This window comes from Colobus angolensis, unplaced genomic scaffold (assembly GCF_000951035.1).
Source record: "Colobus angolensis palliatus isolate OR3802 unplaced genomic scaffold, Cang.pa_1.0 Scaffold117, whole genome shotgun sequence".
Classification (NCBI taxonomy): Eukaryota; Metazoa; Chordata; class Mammalia; order Primates; family Cercopithecidae; genus Colobus; species Colobus angolensis.
Genome location: NW_012112808.1, coordinates 9857197 through 9878869, shown reverse-complemented (window position 1 = coordinate 9878869; position 21673 = coordinate 9857197). Strand labels below are relative to the sequence as shown.

Sequence of the window (21673 nt, the reverse complement as noted above, 5' to 3'; positions counted from 1 at the left end):
AGTTGAGTGTCTTAATAGCTTTAATGCCTAACCAAAGAAAGAAACAGCATATGATAATCATGTATTTTATATTAAAATTATCTTTAGAAATGCTACAGGAATTTATAAACTAGATTAGGTTCCAAGGTAGAAATTACAACAAGCTTATTCAAAGGAACTTCTGGAAATGAATAATGTAAAAAACACCAGCCTAACACAAAAGTAGCAAAGTATATTGTAAACTAAAACTAAAATTCTAAGCCTCCCAGCCAACTGAACAGACTCCTTCTTGGCCAAGAGGGAGAAAATAAACCTTAAAAACAGTTTTTTTACCCCCAGAGAAACCTTAAAAACTGAGTTCCTGGCCATGATGGAACAAGAGGTTGGACAGGCCTCATTTCTGTGCATCACCCATCCTAGCATTAAGGTTAATATAGAGGTCATAAGACTCACAGACTCTGTGGCAATACTAGATGATAAACAATGAAGGGCCATGCCTGGCAAGGGTTGTCACGCACCTCTACACTTCAGGAAGAATGCCACAAGGTTTTTATTCTCTAGCAGCCAAACAAGCACTGGCCTCTAGATAAGCAATATTCAAACACTGTGCATCTCATCCACCTCCACACGCTGACGCCCCCCATCCCCCGCCACGCCACTTCCACAAATAATTACTGCTTTGATTGGACCAGAGGCTGACTGCAGTAACTGTTTTCCTGAACAGGGTAAAACCGAACAGGGGCTGATTCTGGCGGTTTACAGAGGCTGCACACAAGTGGATTAGTGTCCTGAAAAGACCTTTCAACATATAGGGTTAAGTGTAATACATGAATACTTGTAAATGCTAAGAGTCCACCCCAAAGTAAACATAGGTCACCTGTAACATGCATGTTTGTCCAGTAAGCATGGGTCAGGATCCGTTTCATGAATATTCATAGCTCTTCCTGGGGCCTGTTCATACCTGTACTTGGCTAAGCCCTTCAGCCTGAATGCCTGTCTTAGGCCTCCTTCCCTCCAGGTGCCTGCCTTTTGAGCTTCTGTCAGAGGCTGTGCTTCCCAGCCTGTCAGAAGGGCCACCTTGCAGGTTATCACCCTTTAAAGAAATAAAGCTCTCCTTTCTAAGTTTATGTTTGTTATTTTTTAAAAAATAATACGAATAGACAATTCACTTGAGAGTGTGAATGGCATACTTCACTGACAATGGAATACTATAAAAACAATAATAAACCAGTGATAAAACATCAAACTGACAACTACAGTGTTTCATGCTGCAGAACTCTGCACGAGGAAAGTACACGGGAGTGAAAAACTTTTATGTAAGGGCGTTCACTGCAGTGCACTTATATTAGTGAAACTTTGGAAACAATCTCACCTATAAGGAGATGGTCAATAATTTGATATATCCAAGCACTGAATTATTATGCCGATCATTAAAACAATGTTTAAAAATATGTGTAATAGCTTGGGGAAATGCTCACCATGTTATAATGAGTAAAGACGGCTACACTATTTTACACAGGGCCTGATCTGGTTTGAAAACAAATCTATAGAAATAGACTGGAAAGAAATGTATCAAATTCTAAACTGCGCTAGGAAGAAAGCGGAAGCACGCGCAACCCCGGCGCCCTACCCACTAGATGTCCTCGCTGTCCCTCACCTGCACCGCGGGCGCACGCCCACAGGCTCGTGAGGGCGCGGCCGGTGGGTCAGGCTGGGCGGCACTTCCCGCCCATTGGCTGTCCCGTAGTCCGGCCCCGCCTTCCCCGCCTTCTGGAGCTGCTGGTATCGTTCCTTCCAGGGCTCCTTGGAGACGGAGGGCGGGGCTAGGGCGCCGGAGTCACGTGTTGCGCGCCACCGCGGGATTACTAGCTGACAAGAGTCCTCCGAAGGGTCCTGAGCGGTCGCAGCGTAGTGACGTCGGCCGTATCCGGGAGACTGGAACCTGCTGTTGAGTGCCAAACCAGCGCGACCCCCTGCGTCTTGGTTTCGGACTGGTGGCCAGCGGGGTCTGGGCTGTGGTTTTACCCAGCTCCTTTGCAGAGCTGCTGTCCTTTCCTCAACATCCCTACTCTGCTGGGCAGCCTACCCTCGGTCAGCACACCCTCTGTGAGCACGTCCTGGCGAGAGCTGCCCATGGGCGCTCTGGGTTCTGAGAGCTGCTTAGGGCGTGGCGTTCTTGTCATGGGGGAAGAGCAGCCCTCAGAAGAGGGGCGGCCGCGCTCACGGGGAGCCCGGCTTGGGAGAGGGCGCCCCAGGAGGCGTGTGGGCTCCGATCGAGAAAGAACGCCACCGCCTCGTGGGGGCTCTTACTAATGTGCAGATTCCAAGGCTCTACAATGCTGCAAAATAGATTACAGTCCACATCAAATTAAGCATGCCCTAAAGGGCAGCTGGGGTTCAATTCAAGAGTTGAGTTTTAACACACGCCTTTACCTGCTTTAAAATTGGGCAAGGTGTCACAACGTTAAGCCATTTCTCACAAGGCTCGTTGGTGATGTTTAAGACTTTTTGTTTTTTGATACGGAGTCTCACTCTGTCGCCCAGACTGGAATGCAGTGGCGCGATCTTGGTTGACTACAACCTCCGCCTCCTGGGTTCAAGCGATTCTCCTGCCTCAGTTTCCTGAGTAGCTGGGATTACAGGCGCCCGCCACCACGCCCAGCTAATTTTTCTATTTTTAGTAGAGATGGGGTTTCGCCTTTTTGACCAGGCTGGTCTTAAGTTTTGCATCCTGGGTCCCGCCTCTTACGTAGTCCATCCTTTTGTCTACAGGACGAAGTAACTTTCTCCAGTTTTCTGTTTGCTCTTTAAAGGAGAGACGGGGCCCTAATTTGGCAAGGTGGTAGGGGAGGCAGGGCTGGTGTTTAAGGTCGACCAAAGCAGCATCTAAATCTGCTCTTCCCCCAAATTGTCCAAATCAGCAGCAACAGGTGTGCACCTTCCAAACTTGCAGCAGACCACATTCAGAAGTTTCTTGATTTCCTGGTGTTCTGGGAATAGCTGGATCAGAGGTAACAGGTTCACTAGGACTCCTCAGCTTCACTTAATGTCCATTTCAGCTCCCCCGGCCTTGCAATGTCTCTTCTTCCAGATTTCTCCAAGCTACTCTCCCCTTCATCTCCTCCGCCCCCAGGCCCCAACTCCTGCCCCTCCCACCCCAGCCCCTGTTCTCCCTGCCCACCCCCTACCCCACTGGAATGGGCTTTCATCAAACCCAAACCAAAGAAACCAACAGACCTTGCTGTCACCACTACTCCAGGACCTGGAAGCTGAAGCGAGGGAGAGCAGTGAAACACAAAGCAGAACGCCTTCTGTTCTTCACACCACAGGGTTTGTGGACGTGGCCACTATAAGAAAGAACTCGCACTGCGTGCTGATTACACTCCTCAGCATAATTAATTTCTTAAACTTTCTAGAATAATTTAAAATTTACAAAAAGTTGTAAAAATAAAAACCAGTAAACTCTTCACCTTCATCTGCCTTATAACGAAGGCAGCGGCAGCGCGCTGGACAGAACGGGAGGGGCTTGCGCTTTCCGCCGTTGGGAAACCCCACCCACAGGGACGAGCGGGGCCATCTGCCTGTAATTGCTGCCGGTTGGTGATGTGTCCCAGAAACCAAGGAGAAGGGTGCCACGCACACCTGTCTTGCCTTCCCGGGTGGCGGGGGCATGGCAAGGGCGGAGCTTCCCGCTGTGCCCTTAGAGGCCGCCGGCAACCAGGCTAGTGTGGGTGGGGACGCAGCGCCCTGTACCCTATCCGTCCTGCCCACTGGGGGTCTGGCCCGGACCTGAGGGGCAGTAGTTGGGGCCGACCCGCGTCCTCTGGGCCTAATAGTGAACACGGTGTGCCCCATTCAAATCCTTTTCCTCTCTTAGGATTACTGCTGTGTGTCAGTGTCACACACCCCAAACTGATAATAGCTTTAGATGGGATTTATTTCTCATTTAAAAATCAGTCTTAGGTTGAGTGAGCTGGGGCTATTTTGGTGTTTCCACATGGGACCTAGGCTCCTTTTAGCTTAGCACTATCCTGCCTCTGGGGTATAGCTGCGCTGTTCTCTTGGCCAAGACTGAGCCAGGGCCTGTGGTCAGGCCAGCATAACCTTTCCAGGCAGCAGGATAGAGGGGGGAAGAAAGAAGGGTCTGTTGAAGGAAAATTCCCACAAGTTCAGTCCTTCTATTTCATTGGCCAGAACTTAATCACATGTCAGGCCTAGCTACAAAGTGAATGAGAAAGTCAAGTATTTAAGATGGGTCCCTTGTCTCTGAAAACACTGGCCTTCAGATCATAGAGAAGGGAAGGGGTGTCAAGAGGAAACAGCTACCCATGTCACTGTGCTCATCAGAATTCTTACCCTTCTCAAAATTTCCCATTCCAATATCTTGACTACCCTATCCCAAACCTAGCACACTCTTACCAAAGACAACTGGGGAAGCTGCAGCATGGCAGGCACATCATCTATTGGTCCAACTTCTACAGGGTTTTCTATTCTTTACATTGGAGAAATGCAAATGGGTTTGGCCTTTAGGATCAGTAAAAGCAGCTTCTAGTTCTGATGTCCTCCATCACAGTTTCAGTGCTTCTTCCTCTCAGAATCAGTACTGATTCACTTTCTCTTTATGAATGAGTTTAATATAATGGCTTCATTTAAAAGCAATTATTAGCTAACTCTAGTATTTCATCTGTTCTCATCAATTCTCAGCTAAGGTGCTAAGATAGGGCCCAGTCATCTGTTAGGTGATTCTGCTACATCCTAAGGTGATGTATCCTAAAAGACAACTAGGGTGCTTTTAAAAACTGCCCATGCCCAGCCCTACCCTCAAAGGTTCAGGCAAACAATTAACCAATGTGGATTGCATGTGCCTGCAATCCCAGCTACGCAGGAGGCTGAGGCACAAGAATTATTTGAACCTGGGAGATGGAGGTTGCAGTGAGCCAAGATTATGCCACTGCACTCCAGTCTGGGTGATAGAGCAAGACCCTGTCTCAAAACAAAACAAAACAAAACAAAAAAAACCCTATCCACCACCACACACAGATTCAGGCATGGTTGGGTCTGCAGTATGGCCTTGGCATAGGTAATTTTCAGTGTCCCAAGGGATTCTAGTGTGCATGGGGTTGTGAATCACAGTTCCAGGTGGGTCAACTGTGTGCATACCGGTGCCTAGGGTAGGTACTAAGCCCTGATCCTCACCCCTGTGCGGGTGCCTCCTATTATGCTTTCTGCCTTTGGTCCTCCTCCTCCCTCAAAAGCTGGTCAAACACATCAGACGGGGGGAAAGAAGCAACATGTGTATTATTAAATTATTTGTCAGAATTTCCAGAATCAGAGTCTCTACTGGGCAAGTAGAAAAATAGAAAAGTTTACTACTTTGAAAAGGAAACTATCACAAACAAGTATATATTCAGGAAAGGGACTCCTAGAACTTGAGCAACAAAAAAAGAGTTCAACCTCAGCACAGTGGAGTCTGCAGTGTCTCCGCAACAACAGAAATGAACTTGTGTTCCTCATATCCTTGAGAGTTGAGGTTTGCATTTCTCTACAGAGCTAGGGCTGAATGAAGCAGAGACCTCTGCCACCCCCACTAGCTGGCCCAATCCTGGAAGCGGAAGCAGTCACTTGCGATCTTCCACACTGTGTTGCTGGGTGAGGCCTGGGCGGTCAGGATGAAGTTCTGGTTGAAGTCCCGTTGTTTGTTCCCCTCAAACTTCACTGATCCACAGATCACAACAAGGACTGTGGTCTGGCTCGGTGTGGCTTCATCATGTACAGGCTGGCAGTCTACCACACTGATTTGGAACTCACTGGAAGGCAGCATTTCAAAAAACTCACTCAAGGATTCTTGTCCTGAAACAGCATTGCCATTCCAGACCAGGGTGGCTGTGCCCATGTACAGGCGGGAGAGCAAACGCCGCCGCTTATCCATGGTGGTGTAGTAGACGTTGACAAACTCCTCAGCAGCTCTGCAGGCCTGATCCACGTAGGTCTTGAAATCCACAGATGCCATTTCTGGTTCTATGGAAGAAGGGCTCCACCAGGGTATTTCCTCTGCCTTGGGGAATCAGGGGCTGCAGGGAAGTAAGGTTGAAGAGAACCCATGTGAATGTCAAAGTTCATTCTGCCCTGACAATGGAACATTCCTCCTTTTCTACTACTGGCAAAATAGTTACAGACTGCAGAACAATGACTGTAGGCTCAAATAGTACCCAACGCCTAAATGCCTAATTTTACTAAGCCTCAGTTTGCTCATTGTTAAGATGGGATTACCACTGTGGCAAACTGAGACAGTATACATTGTGTTTAGTTAAAAACATTTAGTTATAGTCAGCACTCCATATCTGAGGGTTTTGCATCCACAGATTCAAGCAACCTCAGGGCGAAACCTGCAAATATATTGGGCTGACTGTGCTATGCCATTTTGTTTTTGTTTTTGAGACTGAGTCTCACTCTGTCACCCAGGCTGGAGTGCAGTGGCGCGATCTCGGCTCACTGCAATCCCCCACCTCCCAGGTTCAAGCGATTCTCTTGCCTCAGCCTTCCAAGCAGCTGGGACTACAGGTGCCCGCCACCACGCCTGGCTAATTTTTGTATTTTTAGTCAAGACAGGGTTTCGCCATGTTGGCCAGTCTGGTCTCAAATTCCTGACCTCGGGTGATCTGCCCGCCTCAGCCTCCCAAAGTGCTGGGATTACAGTCATGAGCCACCGTGCCCGGACTTAACACCATTTTATATCAAGGACTTGGAGCATCAGCAGATTTGGTCTGTTGCAGGGGTAGGGGGGGCTGCTGGAATCAATTCCCAGAGGATGAGGAGGGCTGACTGGACCATTAATTTTTTAAATCACACTTTATAAAATAGAGTACATTTGACTATGGAAGGCCACTCTTTCCTGAATGCTTGCAACAGACATGACTGCCCCTTGGTAAAGACAGTGGACCATGTTGAAGGGAAGAGTGGTCACTGGCTCAATAAAGGCCAACCAAACCAATGAAATGCTCGTCAGCTGCTGAGTCCGGGAAAGTCTATCATGAGCTCACTCAAGAGGAACTAGGAGGGCAGAGAAGGCAGGTTTCTTAAGAGGGTAGAAACATAAACGACACGAGGACAGAACCAAAATGGCAGCCATAATCCCCATGGTAAGCTGGAAGCAGCAAACCTCTCGGGTGAGTGGGGATTAGAAGGGAGGACACCCAGCTTACACAGGTACTAATATCCACCAGATAAGTCCTGTGGAGCCACAGTACCTCCACAGAAAGACATGTTAAATTTCAAAGTTCTTGGGTGTGTGGGCACAGAATGTCTACTATAGCTGAAATGTCACATGGTCCCCCCAATAAAAAAGTACAAAAGCACACAAAAAATTGACATTTACTTTTTTCAGGGTACAGGTACAACTGTTATGTTCTTTTCTCCATAATTAAAATATTTCACTTAAAATAGAGGACATTACTAAAATACTGGATTACTAAAATAGAAGACATTACTAAAATAGTTTATACTTACAAACTTAAATAGTGAATTTTTTTTTTCATTTCAAAAAAAGACCTTTTGTTTTTCAGATGATTAGCTTATGAAATCGATAAAACATTCCACATAGGGCTGGAAAGAGCCAGGTTCTTATAACGGCTGTAAAGGTGGTGCATTGCCTCTGGTAAAGGGCTGGCTAGGAGGGAAGCTGTCCTAAAAATGAGCAGTTAAGAGCCAATTTCAGACGTGGGTCTTTCCACGCCCTCCACAGACCTCAAAGTGAAGCCTCAGCTGTACTCTGAACTAAGTACAGCGGTCCCTCCGTATCTGTGAGGAACTGGATTCAGGACCCCCGAGGATACCAACACCTGCAGATGCTCAAGTCCCTGATAAAACGGTTTACTGTTTGATACAACCTATGCGCAGCATCCTCCTATATACCTTAATCACCTGTAGGTAACTTATAACACCTAATACAATGTAGATGGGATGTAAATAGTTGTTATACTGTATAGTTTAGGAAATAATGACAAGAAAAAAAAAGCCTCTATATGTTCAATACAAACGCATTTTTCTTTTTTGAAGAGTATTTTTGATTTGAGGTTGGTTGAATCCACCCCAGGCGGAACCCACGAAGAAGAAGCGCTGTGTTTGTTAAGAGCTTCACATATATTACCTCATTTAAATGTCACCACAAATGGATGAAAAAGGTATTACTGTAACAATTTTACAAATGAGAAAAGGGAAACCTAGGGCTGGATCACGGTAATGACGGTTAAGAACATTCCTGATCTATCATTTACAAGACCAGACTGAGGGCTGAAATTTTGTCAAGACGATGCTGTCCTTTTACTCGCGTAAGCAAGTCTCCATGAGGACAACTCCAGGACTGCCGGAGTGGGAATTTTCCCTCAGGGACCCCATTTCTCTTTGGCTGGAATTTCCGATCTCCACCTCACTCCTCTTCCCTCCATGGCACCAGTTCCCCCATCATCGCAGAAATGCCCCTCTTCTCCGCCCCTGGCTGTCCTTCCAAACACAATCTAACAATTGGCCACGCCCCCACACTCCATAGAAGGACCATCTCCACTTTGGGTTCTCAGTTACCTATGGGGCCGTCAGCCCCGCTGCGTCAAATCAGAAAAAGAACCAGACCTTGAGGACTGGAGTTAAGAGGCTGTGAAGACCGCCGCCTCCTCCCACGGCCCGCACCGTCGAGTGTCCGGAGCTGGACGGGAGAAGCTGCCACAGAGGCATGGCCTTATTTCCTGCGAGTCGCCTTTAATTCAAACCTAGACAGACGCACGCCCTGCCCGGCCCTCCTCAGACCCGAGAGCTGCTCTGTGAGGGGACGTGCCTCTCCTCATTGAAGAGAATTCGCTGCCACGCGTTTTGCACAGTAGAGAGGCAACTCTACCACGTGGACAAAGGTACAGCCGTGTCTTATTCCCGACAATGGAGGAGGGCGTAGGGTATGTACGAGGGGCTGTCTCCGGGGTCAGACCGCCGGGGGGACTGCAACCTACCTGCGCGGCGACGTCCAGGGTCAGCGCGGGCCGCAGCGCCCACGGTCGGGATGCCCCCCGCGCGGGCCGCAGCTCCACCGAGGGGCCGGCCGCGGAGGTCACAGGGTGGGCCCACCGAGGCCTCGGGTAGGGGGACGGGAAGTGCCGCCTTTCTTCCCTCCTCTTCCTTCTTGGAGGCTTACTCTGGGTCACCGGGGCCCCACAGCCTGGGGACTTTCCGGTGCAGTTCCGCGGCTTCCCGCGCGCGGCCAGCCGGGCTCCGCGCAGACGCGAGCGCTCCGGCCCCGCGCTCTCCCTCATTCCCGTGACGGGCAGCGAGGTTAGCCAGTGGGACTGCGAGCCGGAAGGCTAACTCCACCCATGTGTGGCCTATAAGAGATGGCAGCTTCCGGGAGTGTCACCTTCCCAGAAACCCCGGCAAATCCGTCCTCGAGTTTTCATTGGTCCAACCGGGTCACAGACCCTCCCCCCCGGCCCGTCTGGTTAGGTGGGATCCCTGATTGGGCCAAACCTCTCAGGTCCCGCCCCTAGAGCCTCGCTTTTCTTTCCGCTGCGAGGAGGCCGCTTGGCTGGAGAGGGAGGGGAAGTTGTGTAGGGTCGGGTGAAGTGCATTCCCCTAGTCCCGCATGCCATTGTATTGGAGTGATTTCAGTTAAAAGGCTCGTGAAACGTCACTACTTGATGCAGTCACGGCCAGCAGCAGCTGCCTGACCCTGCCGAGGCCTTCCGTCCGGCAACATGTGAGGCGCCGCGATACTTGAGGCCACAGCGAAGGCAACGCCGGCCGCGCCCTGTGGCATGCGCGTGGTGGAGTACCTGAGCCGATCGCGCTCCTTAGGAGCTTAAGCCGCTTAGAGGCGATGTGCTGGTGGACACGGAGGAAGCCAGTTTTAGTCAGATGGGAAATGTAGCTAAAAGTGGGAGAGGACTGGGGCGAGGGTAGGACGTGGGTGAGGCGGGGGCTTGACGGCGGCTCCCCACTGCCCTGAGGCCTGAGGTGTCCCGGGAAACCCGGGCCCGTCTGGAGTTGGGATTCTGTTCTTCTGCGTCCCTAGCTAAGTTTCAGCTGTTCTGGAATGAGGACTGGATTTTTACTGAACTTTACCAACAGACTCAACAGGATGTAACCATTCAGAGTGGAGGCTTGAGAAACTGTAGCTTGTAAAGTAAAAGAAAAACCTCATTTCTTTGGACAACATTTTCAGCTCCATCTGCTGGTCTGAGGCTGAATAATGAATTGCAAAGCCAGGAGAGAACTGGGGCTAGATGAAGTGAAGTAGTTTAACCTGTGCTTTCTTGGCGTGCCATCGGCTCCCTTTGCTTGCATTCCTAAGAGAATCTTGGTCTTAGATTTCAGGACAAGTTGAAAACAGTTGGGCTGTTTAGTGTAGGCCACCCCCCCCCCCCCCCCGCATCCCCATCCCAACCCCACGCACACACTTAAGTAGGTGGAAAGTTTGGATTGTTAAAAGGACACGTTGGAGGCTGAGCAGAGAGGGTGAAGGAGCATTTTCGGTGCTTTATGAACTGAAATGACTTTATGAAACCCAAGGCAGTGATACTTGGATTGATCTAAATCAGCATGGATGGAATGGAAGTGAGAATGAGAGTTGATTTACTGCACGCTCAGTAGTTTGGATGTTGTGCTGTGTTTTTGTTTCATATGTAATAAGCCCCTTTCATTTCTTTCACATAACTTATTGGGGGAGGTACCATTATTTCTGATTTTATAGACAAGGAGGCTGACAAAGAACCATCCTGGTGTCACAGGGTCAATTCATACCTAGAAAAGATGGTTAAAAAAACATTAGAACGTTAGAAGAACGTTAATGAAGCTCCAAGGCCTTTTAAAAATGTGAGACTTTAGCCTTGAGAGGCAACTGTTCTGCCTTGTAGGTTTGTGGGGTGTGCCTTTTAGGTTAGGGTCCTTTTAGGTTTGTGTATCCAGCATATAAAGTTGTGCCTGACCCATAGCAAGGGCTCAGTAAATACTGTCTGAATGAACAGACAAGCCTGGGTTCAAATCATTGCTCCTCAACTGCATAGTTGTGATGATCTGTCCTCAACACACTCCCTACTCTCTTTGGAAGCAACCCTGGCTTTTATTACCCCTATGATCCTGGAGTTTGGGGAGGTCAGAGACATCCCTGGTTCCAAAGGGCACACAACTGGCACTGTGTGCGCTGAGCACAGCTGAGGGTGGTGGGAGGCCCAGTTAGGGCCACTGAGCCTGGAGTTTGCTGAGGGATTCTGGGAAAGGAGATTTTTCTCCCTTCCTTTCTGGACCCATGGTGTATGGATAGCACTGCTGCAGCCATCTTGCTGCCCTAAGTGGCAGACCCTTGATGATGAGGCAGACAGGAAAGCTGGGAAGAAATCAGGCTCTTGATAACTATGTTCAGAGTCAAATCATCCCTCAAGTTTGGACTTTTCAATTTCAAGAGCCAGGAAATCCCTTTTATCTTTTATACTATTTAAAATTGGGCATAAACATAAAGCTATTTGCAACTTGACTAGTGTGGCTTAAGCATTAGCAGGGTGACTGTGGCAAGTGAGCTACCTCTTTGGGGCTCAGCTGCCTCCTCTGTAGAATAGGGGCAATGGTCAAATCCATCTCTTTGGGCTGACGTGAGGAGCGAAGGAAACAATGCACGCTAAGTGCTTCATATGGGGCCAAGCACGAAGTAGCATCCAGAAAGCATTAGGAAAGCAGAATCATGCTTTGACATTTTACATCTACAGCAGCTTCCTTATTTGCCAACAATTCCTCCAATGACTGGCTTTTAAACTTGGAAGAAGTGTATTGACAAATTGGTGGGATTTGTCACCAAATTGCATGGGCACCTTCTGAAGATGAGCCCAGTGGTTTAAGCAGCCAAGGAGCCAGTGGTCCCATGTGCAGCGTGAAGTCCGTCCGGGGAGGACGGGCACATCTGGTCACACAGGCAGAGTCCTTGGCAGCTCTGACGACAGGCTTGACTTAAGGATCTTTAAGTCTGTAAACACAGGATTGATCTTTTCCCTCATTGTCAATGTTGTTCTCTGGCGCAGGATCTTAACAGCATTTGTTTGCCATGAGAGGCTGTGTGACTTGGAGCCAGTCGATCTACAGTGACAGCAAAGCAGTTGTGACTGTAATGCACTGACACCAAAAACACTTTTTTTTCCCATCTCTCGGCCTTAGCAGGATCATCTGAGCCACTGCCAGTTCAGCGTGAGCTGAGCTGCTTTTCCGGGAGGACAGTTGGGGACCTGACTTTTGAGGAGATTCTGAGGTTTACTGAAGGAGCAAACCTTATGGGGTCAGACAGTGTCTTGTGAAATCTGAGCTCTGCCTACTCTGTCCCTCAGTTATTGCCTCTGTAAAATGGGGGTGTGGACCCTGTGGACATTAAATGGTAGTGTATCAAGGAGGCACCATCTGGAGCATTTGCCCAGCCTGCAATGATGCCGTTTGTCTGAGAAGGTTGTAGGGATCATTTCTCGTTTGGATCTCAGCCCTCTTCCCAGGTCAGCCATCAGCCATCTGGAATTGTGGGAGAGGTCAGACGGCTGCAAAGCCTCTATGTGGAATTGGAACTAAATATGCATATTTATCAGTGTTTAATGGAAGACTGCAGGATGCTTGCAGAGTCTACAGAAGGCACGGGTAAGGTAGCTCTTGGAGTCTGGGAACAAGAACTGGGCAGTGGATGCTTCAAGGGTTGAGTTGGACGGACAGAGTTGTGACCAGTGTCTAGCACCTGGGATTCTCCACTGAAGTCACATTCTCAGGAAAGAGTTGGATTGGCCCAAGTCCAGTCATGTGCCACCCCTCTGCTGCCCGGGAGGGATGGGTGGCCTGAGGGATAGTCCCGCCAAAAACACCTGGGGAGGAAGTTTCTCAAAAGAAGTAATGTGGAGGAACTCTTCCCAAAGGAAGGAGGGGGGATTCTGAGAAGGCAGGAAGAACTGAGGCCATGAGCACAAACAGAGGATGAAGCAGAGGTCAAGGCCATGTGACCAGAGAGAGGAGAGAGCTGGAGCAAGACATGTATGCACACACACATGCACCCGTGGACACTCACATATGCACACTTACATGTATACACACGCACACACGAGCTATGGAGAGTGGTTGCATGGATTCCTTACTGTGATGGATTACATTTTCTGAAAATGGCCACAAAAAAAATTTCTGGTCCCATGTCCTCATCTGGAACCTTACCTTGTCATCCCCCATCAGGAGATGGTGTTGAGTCCTTCCCTTGATCAGGCAGGCCTTTGTGACTGTGAGAGCTGAGGCTAAATGGTGTTACATGGCTGCCAAGGTTGACCTATAAAAGGAGATACAGCCGGTGCTGCTCTCTAGCTGTACATGTCCCTGGAGCCCAGTCTGTGCTGCAAGCAAAGCCCAGCTCCAGATGAGCCACCCCACAGCAACACGTGCCCAGTAGCCAGTTGTGTGAGTGGCTTGTGTGAACCACCGTGGTCCCAGGTTGGCATGGCTTGGAGAGAAATGAGCCTACCCTGCCACGCCCCATCCAAACTACAGATGTGTGGGCAAAATAAATGATTGTTGTCATGCTAACCTACTAAGTTTGTAGTGGTCTGCTATGCAGCAAGACAGAGTTCTTACTCATTACTTTCCAAGTCCTTGCTGTGATCCTGCCCCAAGGCTCTAGGGCTGCCTAGTGCTGGCAATAACTCCTTTTTAATTTATGTCTGACCTGGCTTTGCCACTTACTGCTAATGGAACCTTGAAAATAGGGCCCCTTGGCTGGGCACGATGGCTCATGCCTGTAATCCCAGCACTTTGGGAGGCTGAGGTGGGCACATCATGAGGTCAGGAGTTTGAGACCAGCCTGGCCAACATGGTGAAACCTTGTCTCTACTAAACATACAAAAATTACCCATGAGTGGTGGCAGGTACCTGTAATCCCAGCTACTCAGGAGGCTGAGGCAGGAGAATTGCATGAACTCGGGAGGCAGAGGTTGCAGTGAGCTGAGACCATGCCATCACGCCATTGCACTCTAGCCTGGGCAACGAGACTCCATCTCAAAAAAAAAAAAAAAAAGGGAAGAAAAGGCCCCTCAAGGCCTTACATAGTGACGCTACCTCAACGAACTCACCACAGTCCTGAGGCTGACTTTGTCCTGATTTCTGAGAAGGGGTCCATTGGCCAGGGAGAGTCACAGGAACAAGCTCACAAGGCTGCACTCCAGAATGAGTGTTGGTTGGTTCATCTACAGCCAGAACCAACTTCCTAGGGACTAAGCAGTGTGGGTTCATGTGTTCTCTATGTGAGCAGTGCAGGTGGCTATAAGAGCATGGGCCAGAACAAGGAAGCACAGTAGATGGCATGATCCCAGTGTCCAGGGGCACAAGTTGACAGGGCCTGAAGGATCTGTGTTCTCAGGAAGGAACATGGTCACCAGGGAGACCAGATACCCCACAGTGAGTCTGGTGACCACAGTCCCTTCCCACCAGCCCTGTCCACATTTGCCCCTGTGAATTATCCCACCCCTTTTTGTGGGCGTTTCCATATTCTGCTGGTGGATATTTTAATTTGTTCCCCTTGTGGGCTGGGAGCCTCTTTTCTTTTAAAGGTGACATTGTATAGGTATGTTCCAAGTCTTACTGACTTTTAACTCTCAGGGACACTGTTATTTCTCTGCTTCTAACCCGGTTTTATAAATTACTGTGTAGGAATTGCCTAGCACATGGTACATGTCTTAGTTTGGATTCCCCAAGAAGTCGATCTGAAGCAGATATTTGGTGCAAGTCATTGATTTGCTAGGCATAGGGGTGTGGGGAATTGGGATGGGTGAGGAGTAGATTACCCAGGCTGCTACCACTGTAGGTGACTGGATCCTCATTATGCTGTGCAGCTCCTCATTGAACAGCATAGAACAGATGCTTCAGAATTATTCCCCCGTGGTGCTGGGAGCTTGTGGGAACTATGGAATTTACACACAACTCCTGAGAGTTGAGGGCTGCTGGGGAGGATGTCATTGTCTGGCAAGAGGGGCAGAGAGGATTTTCTTCCACTGGCCTGGAAAAAAGCCCTTGGGCATTTGGAAATCAGCTGGAGCCCCCTGAAAAGGGAAGTACCAGGCCTCAGACAGGCACTGAAGGTGTCAATCATAGCAGGCATTGAAGTGGCTGCACAAGCAGTTTCTGGAGGATCGGGCACATTCAGTGTCCTTCACAAGCAACCCCGTGGTGACCTTGGGCATAGCCTTGGAGGTGGGTATTCCTATGGACCCAACCGTGCAGGCCAATTGTAGATCTGAGTGGAAAGGGGCTGTGAACCTCATTAAGCCATGGGTACTCAGAGCTGATGACACAAAGAAAAGGTAAGATGTATGATCCCTGCTCTCAGTGAGCTGAACTTCGAGCTGAGGGCATGACAGTTATAAACACGAGGCTCTTAGGGAATGATGGCCTTGTAAAATGGCCTGTGCTGCTTTGTTACTAGGAATGCCATTCTCTGGACATGCAAATCAAAACCCCAATGAGGTGCCACTCTGCAATCTTAGGGTGCCTAGAAGCAAAAAATGGAAAATAATAAATGTTGGTGAGAATGTGGGGAAATTGGAACCCTTGCGCATTGCTGGTGGGAATGTAAAATGCTTGAGTCACTGTAAAAAACTGTATGATGGCCGGGCGCGGTGGCTCAAGCCTGTAATCCCAGCACTTTGGGAGGCCGAGACGGGTGGATCACGAGGTCAGGAGATCGAGACCATCCTGGCTAACACGGTGAAACCTCGTCTCTACTAAAAATACAAAAAACTAGCTGGGCGAGGTGGTGGGCGCCTGTAGTCCCAGCTACTCGGGAGGCTGAGGCAGGAGAATGGCATGAACCTGGGAGGCGGAGCTTGCAGTGAGCTGAGATCTGGCCACTGCACTCCAGCCTGGGCGACAGAGTGAGACTCCGTCTCAAAAAAAAAAAAAAACAAAAAACTGTATTATGAGTCCAAAAAAAATTAAGCATAGAAATGCCATACTTCTAGTTAAATACCCAAAGGAATTGAAAATAGGTACTCAAGTGAGTATTTGTTCATGATTGTTCATAATAGCCAAAAATTGAAAGCAATCCAAATATCCAATGGATGAATGAATAAACAAAATGTAGTATACCCATATGATGGAATATTATTCAGCCATGAAAAATAAAAGTACTAGCCAGGTATGGTGGCTCATGCCTATAGTCCCAGTGCTTTGAGAGGCTGAGGCAGGAGGATTTCTTGAGGCCAGGAGTTCCACACCAGCCTGGGCAACGTCATGAGACCTGGCCTCTCCAAAAAAAAAAAAAAAAAAAACACTTGCCCGGCATGGTGGGCCACACCTGCAGTACTAGGTATTTGGGAAGATAATGGAGGAGGATCTCTAGAGCTCAGGAGTTCAACGCTGCAGTGAGTGATGATTATGCCACTCTACTGCAGCCTGGACAGCAGAAACCCCATTTCTAAAATAAATAAATAAAAATAAATGAAGTACTGATACATGCTGCAATGTAGATGAACCTTGAAAACAGTGAAAGAAGCCATACACAAGAGTCACCTGTTGTAGGATTCCATTTCTGTGGAATATCCAGAATAGGTGAATCTGCAGAGAGAATGCCGACTAGTGTTTGCCAGAGGCTGTGGGCAGGGAGGAATGGGGAGAAGCAGCTTCATGGGTACTAGGCTTTTGAATCATGGAAATGTTCTGGAACTGATAAAGGTTGGATGATATTGTGAAACTACTAAAAGCCACTGAATTGTTTACATTAAAATAGTCCATTTTATGTTATATAAACTTCACCTCAAGAAATTATTAAACAGAAAAAAAAAATCTCTTTCCTCGAGGCTCAGTTGACATGCCAGCTGCCCAAAGGCATGTCCTCTGGTCCAAGTGACTGGAGGTGACTTTTGTGACCTCATGGCCACGGGGTTCCTCTGCTTCTAGATGCTTTGTCTCCCAGCTGCCATATATCCCTTCCTCCTGACTCTGAGGGCTGGGGCCAGTGTCTGTGTCCCTTCCTCCTGACTCAGGACTGGGGGCTGGAGCCAGCCATTCCTCTCACGCTCTGAGGCTCACACTTACTTCAGCCTTGCTGAGTTGCTCGTGGCCCTGCAGCTCCTACTGTGGGTCTGGAGTTTGGGCTCAGCTGTCTTTCTCTGGGGCCGTTTGAACAATCCTGCTGGATAGAGCAGAAAGAGCATGCGAGCTTGGAGCCAGATAGACCTGCGTGACCTCCTGTGAATGATCTAACTCTGAGCCTGTACATTCAGGGTGCCCGCTCCCTAATGCTGGCATGTGGATAGCTGAACAATGCCTGAGTAGTGGGTGCAGCTCTTGTGGCACAATTACCCCAACTCCACTCCCATCTTCTCTTCCTCTCTTAAAGGGTCACTGACTTTTCTGGTCCTGAATCCACACATGCTCCTCAAAGGGACTTGCCTGGCACACAACTGTCACTCTGCAGTATCCCTACTTGTGAGCTCCCCATATCCTAGACTAGGGTCCCAGGCCCAAGGCCCTCCATAATGAGACATGAGCTGGGTTCCCACCATTCTCCACCTGTCCCATGTTTCATCCACGTGGAATCCATGCTGCTTGCCCCAGTCCTTAGGCTGCCCTCTCTGCCTTGCGTACCTTGACCCCATTTCTGTACACATTTCCACTATCCTTCAGATACTGGCTCAGATGCCACCTTCTCTTTTCAGCCATCCCACTTTCTGGAAAGATCTGTGGTGGTCCCCCCTCAGAACATTCCTGTGCCCCTTTTGTGGTATTCATTTCTCGCTCTCTCCCCAGTGTTAGGCCAGGCCGTGTGGGCTCAGGGCCAGGCCCTGGTTTGCCCAGCATCAGCAGAGACGTTTGAGTGATGCATGGATCTGAGGGCTGCTCTGTGTGCAAAGAGAGGCTGCTCCCAAGTGGGAGATGCTGAGGTGCTTGGCAAAGATGGGACTTGAGAGAGGCCTTGATTGATGAGTGGAGTTTGAATAAGGAATCAAAGAGTCTTAAGAGCTCAGAAGTGAGCAGCAAGCACTTTTTGTCTCTGCCCCTGCAGCCTGGGAAAGCTGAGTGGAGCAGACAGTGAGGTTCCCTCTTCACTGCTTTCCAGACCAGGGATTTCTGGCCTCAGTCTTGGACCTTACTCAAGGCAGGTCAGGAATGCCCAGCATTAACACCCAAGAGCATCCTTCAATAAGGACAGATGGGAATTGGAGGGTAAATACCCCAGCTTCCAACCCCTCAGGTGGGACATCTCTGAGGCACCACCTGTACCATCCCGGAGCTCCCCAGGGACTGAGCCAGACATCTGCAGTGCTGCCCCTGTACTGGTTTCCCCGTGCCCCGCCTCACATCCTCACACCCCAACAGGTGCCCCTGAGATCACCTCTCAGATAAGTGACTTGCAGTGCAATTGTTGTCCCAGGGGCTGCTGCTGGGGACTCTGTCTAAGCTAGGGAGCAAAGAAAGGACTTCCACTATTGAAAGTCTTGAAGAATGTCTAGATGGGTTTTCCTGGTCCCTTGAAGGGTCAGTGCCTTGGCTATCAGCTCTCTTTTGGTGCCAGATAGTAACAAATCTAATGCTAACTACAGTTCTCAAAGTGAGGGAGTGTCAGAATCCTTGCTAACACAAGAGTGCCAGAGCCTTAGGTTCAAAGTTTCAGATGTAGCAGGGCCCAGGCTAGGCCAGAATTTGCATTTCTAACCAATTTCCAGGCATGCTGGATGCCCGGGACCACACTTTGAAAACAACTGTGCTTGACTAGAGAATGAAAGTAGCCTAGGCTGAAAAGTGCTCTGCAGCTTATTTAATGAAGTAAATTATTATTTTATACTCTTCTGCAATTAGTTCCGGCTTGACTGTTGAGCTTAGTTTTCCTTTTTTTTTTTTTTTGAGACAGTCTTACTCTGTCGCCAGGCTGGAGTGCAGTGAGTATTCTCGGCTCACTGCAACCTCCGCCTCTTGGGTTCAAGCAATTCTCATGCCTGAGCCTCCTGAGTAGCTGGGACTACAGGCATGTGCCACCTTGCCTGGCTACTTGTTTTATTTTTAGTGGAGATAGAGTTTTGCCGTGTTGGCTAGGCTGGTTTCAAACTCCTGACCTCAGGTGATCTGCCCGCTTCAGCCTCCCGAAATGTTGGGATTACAGGCGCGAGCTACTCACTGCGCCCAGCCACTTTTCCCGTTTTTAATTAAAGCTGTCTGATGTCTTGTTCTTTGAATCTGAATTGCCATTCACAGAAGCAGCCACACGAGGGTGGTCTAGCCTTTGACAAGAGCCGGTCTGCTTGCATTGTAGACAGGATCTGAGTGACATCTTTTCTGATCAAGGAACCAAAGTGTTCCTTCCCTATATCAAATATATGGCATGTTAAAGAGTCCAAGGAAATCTCCTTTCATCTTGACAGGTGGGTGCTCAGAGAGGCGTTTTTGTTTTGCCCTAGGAGATTTTAGAAACGGCTTGGGAAAGCAGATGTCCCTGCCTCTCCAAAGCAGCATCGCTTTTAGTGTGGGGGTATTTGAGATTTCTGAGGTACTGTCTCTACAATGCTTCCTGTTGAGCATTTTGGTCTAATGGCTGGCTTTGGCACTGTGTCCTGGGATGGTTCCGAGGCGATGAATGCACAGTGTATGATGGGATGAGCGCGATGGTGGGTGGGGGTGATCAGCTCAGGGTGCCGGCGCAGGGCCCCAGGCAGCCCGTTCTTGCCAGGCAGTGCCTATGACCAGCGATGGGTGGGGGCATCGAGAAGATCCTGACCCTCCCCATGACCCCCCACTTCTCCCGTGACGTCAGAGGGTCATCACAGGTGGAACATTCCCAGTCTCCCTTCCTGCTCCCAGCTGTGGGCCCCTGGAGGGCACTCCGGGTGGTGAGGATTCTCATCCCTGCTGGGTTTGAAAGGGGAGCCCTGACAGGAGAGCCGGCCATGCCCCAAGCCTCCTCAGCCTTGCCCTCTGCATTCCTTGGGGGCCCTGGCTTCATGGGGATGAGGGAGGGCAGCTGTCAGCAACTGGCCAAGTGGTTCTCTCTTCTTTCTGGTAACTCTTCTGTCCCCAACCTTGAGTGGAAGCAGAGGCTGCATTAATTTAATTTAAAATTTTAAGCCAAAGTTCCAACTCGTAGTACAGTGATCCAAGAGTGTAGAAGGTTTCTAAGGAGAACGGGTACCTCTTGTCCTGCCCCTTGCTTTCCCTCGCATTCAGGCTCATGGGGTAAAACACTTGCAACTGTTCCTGTGTTTTTGTTCTTTTGGCAGTTACCTCTGTAATTCTAAATAATGAGCTTGTAATTCAATTGCTTGACTTATCAATTTTGGACAATCTTCAATGACCATTACAATGGAATCTTACAAAATAGTCCCTTAGCTAATTTCATTAGATTTAGTTCTAGTGATGATCTTTATAGCTTTAAATACATAATTCCTCTCTGCTTCTTATTCCATCAATGATAGAGAACTGTTGTCTAACTCTGCCCTCTGGGATGGGGATAGCAGTTCTCTCAACCATCTCTTCCTAAGTCACATCTCTGTGACTAGCCCATGAGCTGCTGTCACCTCTATGCTTTCCTCCACCTGTGGAAATAGAACCGTGACTTGCATGAGGCCACTCTGCCTGAAGACCATGCTTCCTAGTTTCTCTCCCACTAGCTATGGCATATACCTCATCTGGCTGATGAGAGGTAGTTTGAAGTGTTGTGTGGGACTTCCCAAAACTAGGGAGGCTGGGCCATCTCCTATGTCTTCATTCGACTGCCTGAAATGCAGATGTGATGGCTGGCACTTTGGCTGCTATTTTGGACCATGCAGATGTGGGCCAGATCCTAGGGATGGTGGAGAGGAGGGTGGAAGGACTTGGCTCGCTTTATTTCATAGAGCTATGATAAGTTCTCTTTTAGGCAAGTGAGAACTACTACAAGTCTATTTTGTTTCCATCATTTTGAGCTCATCACTTAGATGCCATCAAAACTAATTCTAGATGATATGGTAAGAACTGTCTTCACATTTACAGCATCAAGGATGACTACATTTACCTTCTGTTCTAACAGCAATGATTAGGTTTATTCTTCATCTAGATTGAGTCTAAGCATTGAAAAGAAATAGACAGCATTTTCATTATTAGGCCTAACTGTTGATTACTGTAGAACTACACACATGTAGGACTCACTCTGTTCTCTCCCACAATGCCTGTACCCCTAAAGGGTGACGTTCCCAAATTCAAAGTCTAGTGTACAGCCTCCTCTTTTCCAACCCTCCTTACACCATGCTTATTTTAGTTTACTTTCTATTCGGCTTTATCTTTATGGAACAGGATCTTGTTTTTCTTGGAGTTCCTAATTGTTTTTATCTTTGTTGCTTTTGCTGTTGACAAAATAATGTGCCTTAATCCCTTCATCTGGTGGGCCAGTCTTTCTAGAGCACCCCTCATTGCTTGAAAGGCCCTTTACCCTGGAGTCACTCCCTAATGATCGTTGGACCTTTCCAGTCTGTATGGGTTTCCTTCACCCTCTGGAAAAGTTATTCTGTTTTTTTTATGGCTTTCCCCCATTTATTTTCTCTCCTTTTTCGTTTTTGCAATTTTGGCCTCTCTCTTGCTTTTTTTTTTTTTGCCTGTGCCTTGGGAATTAAAAACAAACAAACAACTTTCTTGTGTATCCTTTTTATTGATTTATTATTTCCCTTATCTTGCCAGTTATATTTTTATTTTCTAA

General features: G+C 48.6%; 2 protein-coding genes across 2 annotated transcripts; one reads left to right on the top strand and one right to left on the bottom strand.

The window, feature by feature from the left end:
- The first annotated feature begins 1616 nt into the window (after positions 1 to 1616).
- On the top strand, positions 1617 to 3446 carry LOC105527350. Its single transcript, XM_011963644.1, has 4 exons — positions 1617 to 1680; positions 1933 to 2070; positions 2901 to 2990; positions 3071 to 3446. The coding sequence occupies exons 1-4, from the start codon at positions 1617 to 1619 to the stop codon at positions 3250 to 3252; spliced, it is 474 nt and encodes a 157-aa protein (XP_011819034.1). The 3' UTR covers positions 3253 to 3446.
- A 1814-nt stretch (positions 3447 to 5260) lies between these two features.
- NXT1 (nuclear transport factor 2-like export factor 1) lies at positions 5261 to 9301 on the bottom strand. Its single transcript, XM_011963365.1, has 2 exons — positions 8976 to 9301; positions 5261 to 6050 (listed from the first exon to the last, which is right to left on the bottom strand). The coding sequence occupies exon 2, from the start codon at positions 5987 to 5989 to the stop codon at positions 5567 to 5569; it is 423 nt and encodes a 140-aa protein (XP_011818755.1). The 5' UTR covers positions 5990 to 6050; positions 8976 to 9301; the 3' UTR covers positions 5261 to 5566.
- Positions 9302 to 21673: the final 12372 nt, after the last annotated feature.

Coding starts and splice junctions, on each gene's coding strand:
- LOC105527350 (XM_011963644.1), top strand. CDS start 1,617: ATGTCCTCGCTGTCCCTCACCTGCACCGCGGGCGCACGCCCACAGGCT. Junction 2,071..2,900: donor TGCTGGGCAGCCTACCCTCG/GTCAGCACACCC, acceptor TGTCCAAATCAG/CAGCAACAGGTGTGCACCTT. Junction 2,991..3,070: donor TGGGAATAGCTGGATCAGAG/GTAACAGGTTCA, acceptor CTCTTCTTCCAG/ATTTCTCCAAGCTACTCTCC.
- NXT1 (XM_011963365.1), bottom strand. CDS start 5,989: ATGGCATCTGTGGATTTCAAGACCTACGTGGATCAGGCCTGCAGAGCT.